This window comes from Oncorhynchus clarkii, chromosome 32, assembly GCF_045791955.1.
Source record: "Oncorhynchus clarkii lewisi isolate Uvic-CL-2024 chromosome 32, UVic_Ocla_1.0, whole genome shotgun sequence".
In the NCBI taxonomy this organism is placed as follows: Eukaryota; Metazoa; Chordata; class Actinopteri; order Salmoniformes; family Salmonidae; genus Oncorhynchus; species Oncorhynchus clarkii.
The window spans coordinates 18,066,459-18,074,047 of NC_092178.1; the positions used below are offsets into that span (position 1 = coordinate 18,066,459).

Consider the following 7,589-nt stretch of genomic DNA (forward strand, 5'->3'; position numbering starts at 1 on the left):
GCGTGAGATGATCAACTTGTGGTTTGTTCCTTATCACACCTCACTGTGTTTTTATAGCTGTTTGTACACCTGATTTGGTCATCATCAAAAACCTCGGAAATAAAACTGGAAGAAATATCATATTTATCAGCAGACTGAAAAACACATTGAAATTTAAGTACTTTCTTTTTCACTGGGAATTGCAAAATAACAATAAAATAAAAGAATCTTACCTGTTTGAAATAAACTTAATTAATTCATAAGCATATTTATTTAGACATGAATTTGAACAGATTCTTACAAATATTGTACAGAACATCAAATTACATAAGACAGAATGCTGAGGATTTATCTTCAGGAGAAAGGCAGTTGTCTGTCGGGGTAGGAACTCCCTGACCACAAAACCCAGTTACATTTGAAGTGAAAGCTGTGTTATATATTTGGCTTGTGGAACAGTTTGCTTACTTTCCGGCAAGTAGCCTGATACAGTCAACCATGGGTTCCAGTTTTGCCTGCCCTTGTCCATTACAACCCCCCTTACCACAGCCCTTTTAGTTCCACCGTGGCTCATCTGAGTCCTTACCGACTGTCTGGGTGTCTGTCTCATGCAGAGAGGGTTGTGGTTATTACGTTTCATATGCAGACGTTCTCAGGTAAAGAAAAGATGAGAGCAATGTTATTTTTGTGTGTTTCTTTTTCATCTCCCTGTTCAAGTCTTTGAGAGATCATGGAATGGAGAAGTGCTGAATGTTTTTTAGAGGGATGATTATTCTCGATCTCCTCTTTGAATCCGGGCATGCTTCCATTGTCCAAGAAGTTCCACAGTCTCTTTCGATCCAAAAATGATTACCTCGTCAGAAACTACACTTAGCATCTCAGTTCAGATTTTTTTTTGGGGGGGGGCGGGGGGTTATAATTAAATACAGGTTTTGATTTATGTACACCTTTAAGAATGTCACGTTTCTGGTCCACAGTTCTGGTTCATATGTTGTGCTCATCAAGTCAGTTTCTTCCCTCTCGTCCTCCAGATATTAACTTCTTAGAGCAGTTTTCCTGTCTCTGTCTTTGCTCTGAAAGAAAGAGGGAAAAAAAGTTAACATTTTCTAGTAGGCTATTAATAGTAAAAAAAAAAATACTAAACACTTTGTGAAAATACATTTCCAAGACGGATTCTATCCCAATCTTAACTATTTTACAATGCTTCTTATTGATGAGGTAGCGTAAGTAAAGGAAAATAAAATAGTTTATGTCTGACATTAACCCTTTGAGTGAGTGCGCTGCTCTGGCCTGTCAGACTAGTTCTATTCTTCTAACCCACTGGTCCAGCCTGCAGTGGAGGCTGCCTGGAGGCCTTTGTAGACTGGGGATGTGTGAAGTCTGTGTGGACTGGCGAGGTATGATGTCGACTGGTCTGGGGCTTGTGGGCTGTAGCATGGCCATGGGGGAGGCTCATGTTTTCTCCTCTCACCATACACTGAGTGGCAGAACTAGCATTAGGACACCTGGCTCACATTGTGCTCCCTACGGATTAACCCAGAGACCGGGAGACCAGGCCATGGAATGCCATCGTTTCCACGGCTATGTCTGACGTAGGCAGGCCCAGGCGCCCTTTCAAAACACTCGTCTCCAATTGATGAGGTCAGACGGTCTCTTGAAAACGGGCCAGGAACTTTTTTTATTTTCTTTGGTTTATTGTTTTTGTTCAGTGCCACTTTAAAGTCCCATTCGTCGGCTCCAGGGATCACTTACACACGACTAATAGGATTTTTGTTTAACATTTGTTTTTCATATCCTGTATAACACATTGTAAAGATGTATAGGGCTAATTCCGCAGCAGCTGAAACCAAATGTGAAGGCTTTTCTGATTGAACACACCTTTTTCTTTTCTTTTTAAAGCTTCCACCACTTGCTTATACAGCATCTAATTACATGGGAGGACTTTTGTTGTTTTTATAAACATATCACAACATATTACATTTCCACAGACACAGAAGCCGATGTGTGTTTTTATTCTCCTCAGGCTTCATTCTTTAGGCAAATATTTGGTTTGGTTTCGGCCGGACAGGTAACGCTGGCAGATTGGTTCAAGATTACAATGGAGGCACTTGTCAGCTTTCTGTGTGTGTGCACGCGCAGGGGTGCGTGGATTTTCAGACGTAACTTGAGCCCTAACGGAAGATTCATCTGTTTGGGTTATTAAATGCAGCCCGCTTTCCTTCTGGTCATCCTAACTATTCTGAGCGTGGGTTCTTTACACCCTGTTTTGTCTGTGGACAATAGTTGGACACAATATTACATATTCTAGAATAACTTGTTAAACAGGTGTTTGTAGGTGTGAAGTAAAAAATGTCTAGATTTTTAATCATATGGTTAAGGCTTATATTACAGTTGGACAATAGTATTTTAGATTAAAATGAAATATTAAGTTACAACAATATTCAACTAAGTGTTATTTTTAATTCTAGCGTGCTTCTCAGCATACTGTTAGTTCACACTGGGTAATTTCATCATGTGTTACATGTTCACACTGAGAGACTCCTTTTGCAGGGAAAAGCTTTACTAACTTCTGTATGGCTGTAATGAAGGAACTCGAGATAATTACATAAAATATGAGCGATGTGGCTGCTTGGCTAGTGCACAGCTTTGGGACTGGCCTCTGAGGCTGTCTATACTCAATTAGTAATCTGTTGGGTTAACCCCAGCACCAGTACACAGAGGAAGCTCGCCAAGTTCTTTCCCTGCTCTCCTAGAAACTGCTGCTGCACACGTACTGTCCATTTGACTAGGGGTCGTCTGCTCCTGTGTGTCCTGTTATGCAATCCCCCTGCCATCCTTCATAACCCCTGTCTTCACCTGCTACAGCTATTAGGGAGAAAGAATGCTCCCTTCCCTAATGGACTGTGCTGAACAGCCCCCAACGAAAGAAGGAGCTGGGGGGGGGTGGGTGTGGAACCTCAAATGTGGTTAATTTTTTGTCCTGCTCTGTCTTATGTCGTCATAATGGGGCTTTAGTTGAAGTGTACTTTTACACAGTTGATTTGCTGTCAATAGAAATGTAAACCGTTTCATGATGGTGGGTGTGTGTGTGTGTGTGGGGGGGGGGGGGGTGTGTATGTGCGTGCATGAGATGTCTAGCTTGACTGTTACGTAGAAAATTATTTATTCCACTCCAAGCAAGGTAGAGCTGTGCCAGATGGATACAATTTTGGATTGGAAAATGTGATAAGATCACACACTTACAACACATACACACATCTGTAAGCAAATCATTTCTGTGTGTGTCCACATAAATTGGCCTCTGACTTCAGTGTCAGGAAAAAACTTGAAAAACAATAAAGAGAATTCAGAGTGAATTGACGGTCTCTCTCTGATGATGTCAAATCTGTGATCTTACTGATCCAATGAGTAGTAGGCTAAAAAAGAGCACCATGGGAGCACTGATTGGTTGAGTCCAACACAAGTACTAAACTGGTGATATCATAACAGTATGCTAATTGATCAATGAAGCGTTTTTATCATCTTTCCTACACTTCCGAATGCTTGTGAATGTTCTAGATCGCACAACTCTCCTGTTCTTTTCAATCATCCTGTTCTCAATTTGTTCTCTGTCTGAATTGGAAACATTTTGACGTGTGTTCTACAGTACCTCAATGTGTTTCCTTTTTATTTTCCTCTTTCTTTAGCAACAATAAAGCAATGAGTCTTGGCTGAGCAATGCTTTTCACGGAGTAATGAGCGCTAAGTATGGGTAAAGAGAGCAGTGCGGTTTGGAGTGGGTCGCTTTCGCCTCTTAAAGCCTCGACTACAAAGCCGAAGCCCAATCTGTTTCGAATATCGGCCCAGCTCAGGCCTCCTATAGACAGGCCTTTAATTCAGGAGAAAAAAACTTAAACAGCCATTATCTCATTTGCTGGTTTATTCTGCCTTGCTAAAATCAATGAAATGGACGAATAGGATTGCTTCCAGTCGGGCGAATGTCCATTAGTCTCTTTTTATTGTTATTAATTGTATGACTCCTGCATCTCTGTTTCCTTCATGGTCTTTTAAAGAGCCCTTTTGTAGCAGTGAATACTTCTACGAAACATTACTAATAGGCGTTTACTTGAATCCGTTTTTAATTTGAAGCATTATTCGCTCCTTGCTGATGCTATAACAAGGTTGATTCAGATATTGTTCACGGTGAGCTTGTGCTATTACACTTGAAAGTTGAGCATATTTTTGTCTTAGATTTGTCCAGAGGTCAGGAGTTTTGACTCTCCAGACATGTTAATATGATGTTAATGATGGCAGTGTAACACATCTACTGTGCAGCTCTGTGTTCTGCTATTGAACATCTCTAGTGATGGTGTGTGTTGTGCAGAATGAGAGTCATTATATCGTATTCATGATTTATTTAGGAAGCCAGAGGTCTGAGATGCAGCGAGGCTGTGTGTGTGTGTGTGTGTGTGTGTGTGTGTGTGTGTGTGTGTGTGTGTGTGTGTGTGTGTGTGTGTGTGTGTGTGTGTGTGTGTGTGTGTGTGTGTGTGTGTGTGTGTGTGTGTGTGTGTGTGTGTGTGTGTGTGTGTGTGTGTGTGTGTGGTTGACAGTGTTATTAATTGGAGCCCTAGGAAGAGCCTTAGGTCAACACAGGATGCGTGTGTAAATCGCTCAGGATGGCTCACTGACAGATTGGGGAATAGAGCAGATGTTCCCAGAATGCTTTCGATCAGAGCACGGAGACGTAAGTAGCTGTTTTTATGTCTGTAGTCGTGGTGCGTCTTGGTATTGGAGTCTTGGTATTGGAGTCGTGGTACATCATGGTACGTCTTGGTATTGGAGTCGTGGTACGTCTTGGTACGTGGTACATCATGGTACGTCTTGGTATTGGAGTCGTGGGACGTGGTACATCATGGTGTTGTACGTGGGACGTCTTGGTACGTGGGACGTCTTGGTGTTGTACCACGATGTACCACGACTCCAACACCAAGACGTCCCACGACTCCAACACCAAGACGTACCACGATGTACCACGTCTTGGTGTTGGAGTCGTGGGACGTCTTGGTGTTGGAGTCGTGGTACGTCTTGGTATTGTGTTGTTTGCTCCACTAGGAGTTAAAAGGAGTAAGTCCAGTAGGTCATTTTAGAGTTTAATCACTTATACTATATACATTGTTGACTCCAGGCTTTTTCCTTTCCTCTGTGCTTTTTTCAATAAAATGAATTTTGGACAGTCTTCATGTTTTCTGAGGGTATAATACATATTGTGGTGGTGAGATGTAGTACCTAACCGAAAATGTCCCAGTGTCATGGTTGACTCTTAATTGTTAAGAGCATGTGGTGTATTCCAAGTTTGAAAGCTGCTTTGCTCTTGTGAGGTGAAATGACAGTTTCCCCCTCTCTGTTTTTTGGTTTTGTGTTGTATTTCTCATGGCTGGAGCGTGATTTACGCTTTGATTTTTAATGCGACGTGGTGTTGGCTTTATGAGCCAGAGTCTGCCCAGGCGTATGCTGAGGAAGAGCAGAGGACAAGGAGAGAGCGAGAGAGGGATAGATGGCGTGTTTTGTATTTGGTGTGACACTTCCTTGATTAGGCTAATTTCTGTTTGCCCACGATACAGTTGGTCCGTAACTTCTCAGACCAAATAGACAATGGGACGCGCTACTGAATACAGGAAGCAAATTGAGACGTCTGAGAAAATTATCTCTGAGAGTTGGGGATTTGGGTCTTACTACTGAGAGGTTTAGTTGAAGCTGGACAACTGGGCACCCTTATCTGTCGCTGTGTCTCTGTCTGAGCACTGAGGGGCTGCTCTCTTACCCTCCTGTACAGCGGAGTGCATAGGATTCCCTTTATTCACCTCGCAAGAACAGATGATCCTAAATACATAAGGGAATAATAGATGTAGTTTTCTTGTCTAAGGGTAGCGTAAGTTTGAAGCTTTTCAATCTTTTATTTGAAATCACTTAGGCTATAAGAATCATATAGGAAGGAGCCATCCAGCATGGTACTTCCTAAACAAAACGCCTTCTAATTGGATAATGCTTTACTTTAGTGCAAGGTTTCTGCATCTGTCGTGGGGCCCACCCCGAGTGCACGTTTTGGTTTTTGCCCTAGCACTACACAGCTGATTCCAATAATGAAAGCTTGATGATGAGTTTGTTATTTCAATCAGCTGTGTAGTGCTAGGGCAAAAACCAAAACGTGCACCCAGGGTGGGCGTCACGACCGAGTTTGGGGAACCCTGCTTTAGTGGTTGGAGTCGTGGTGTTTTGTATCCTACTTGAGGCACAATGGCATATGCATGGTGTGGACGGCTGGGACAGACTAACTCACCATTTTCCTTTGGTTGCTGAGGCAGAATGTGCAGATCTGTTTAGGCTGGGAGTTCTCTGCGTCGTGGGCCGGGGATCCATGCTGATGTAAATAGTGGGCAGAGGAGGTCGCTCCAGCATGGCATGGCTGCCCGTCCCCGCATGTCTCCCCGACCAGCAGCACGTTGCCCAGGTGGGAGATGTAGCTGGACGCCAGCCGCAGCGTCTCGATCTTGGACAGCTTCCTGTCGGCTGGCTCGGTGGGGATGAGGGTCCGCAGGGCGGTGAAGGCCGTGTTCACGCTGTTGGTGCGGTCCCGTTCCCGCGCGTTGGCTGCGTTGCGCTGCCGCGGCAGCCCAGTCGTCGGAGAGATGGAGCCGTCCTGCGAGAGCAGCATCTGAGGCGGGAGCTGACCCCCTCCCAGACGCCCTGCTCCAGCACTGCCCGGCTTCCGTTTGCGGCCCCCGACTTTGATGTCATAGCCTCTTGCGTCCAGCCTGAAGGAGCGATCGTCCGAGCCCGAGCTTTCGCTTCCATTCTCCTCGTCCTCGGACAACATGGAGATGTCTGAGTATAGGTACCGGTTGGGCGCTGGCCGCACCATGGCGAAGGACATGGTCACTGTGCTCTGCAGTTCCAACAGTCAACTAGCTCTATCTCTACTCGGGGCTTTGTTTACTGCTGTGACACCTGGACATGCATGTATAGTTCAATGATCACACAGGAAAAAAGTAACAAGTGTTACCTCAGTATCTCTCTCTAAATCCTTTGACTCCGATGCACTCCAATCCAGTATGGCGTGGTTCCTCTGTCATTAAAGTCCCATGTGGAGTTTTAACTTTCCTTTCTCTAGGTGAGAAACCAAATGGAGGAATGTCAGGTCCCACTGTGTTTCTCAGATCCTCTCAGGATACTATTTGTCTCTCTCTCTCGTTCTCTCTTTCTTGCTCTCTCCTCTCAGATCCACGTCTGCGTGGCTCCCTCAGCTCGGCTCCACGTCTGTCCCTTGCACTTTCTCTCTCTCTTTTACACTCTCTCTCCCAGTGCTCAGATCCACATGTGGTTTCTGTATGAGAGGTTCGGTATGGTTAGGCTTTATAGCTAGTGGGAGTGTCTGGTGCTACCCCCCCCCCCCTCTCTCTCCCTCCTTCCCTTCTTTTCTCCCTCTCTCCCTCCTTCACTCCGTATGCAAATGTACCAGCTGGCTGTGGGAGCTTGGGGAGGGAGGGAGTCCAGCACAGTGTGGATCTACTATCTGCTACTATCTGCTTCCTTATTTAACCCGACTCGGTAAAAGCCATGGAAAGAAGCTTCCGGAA

At 44.6% G+C, this 7,589-nt stretch overlaps 1 protein-coding gene across 1 annotated transcript; it reads right to left on the reverse strand.

Annotated features, from left to right (window-relative positions):
* Positions 1 to 224: 224 nt before the first annotated feature.
* LOC139392112 (scleraxis bHLH transcription factor a) lies at positions 225 to 7,338 on the reverse strand. The gene is made up of 2 exons (XM_071139830.1): positions 6,293 to 7,338; positions 225 to 1,049 (listed from the first exon to the last, which is right to left on the reverse strand). The coding sequence occupies exons 1-2, from the start codon at positions 6,884 to 6,886 to the stop codon at positions 1,011 to 1,013; spliced, it is 633 nt and encodes a 210-aa protein (XP_070995931.1). The 5' UTR covers positions 6,887 to 7,338; the 3' UTR covers positions 225 to 1,010.
* Positions 7,339 to 7,589: the final 251 nt, after the last annotated feature.

What these genes read in the sequence shown, in the direction of transcription:
- LOC139392112 (XM_071139830.1), bottom strand. Translation starts at nt 6,886, where the DNA reads ATGTCCTTCGCCATGGTGCGGCCAGCGCCCAACCGGTACCTATACTCA. An exon ending in TCAGCAACCAAAGGAAAATG is followed by an intron (nt 1,050 to 6,292) that starts GTGAGTTAGTCT and finishes TCTTTCTTTCAG; the next exon opens with AGCAAAGACAGAGACAGGAA.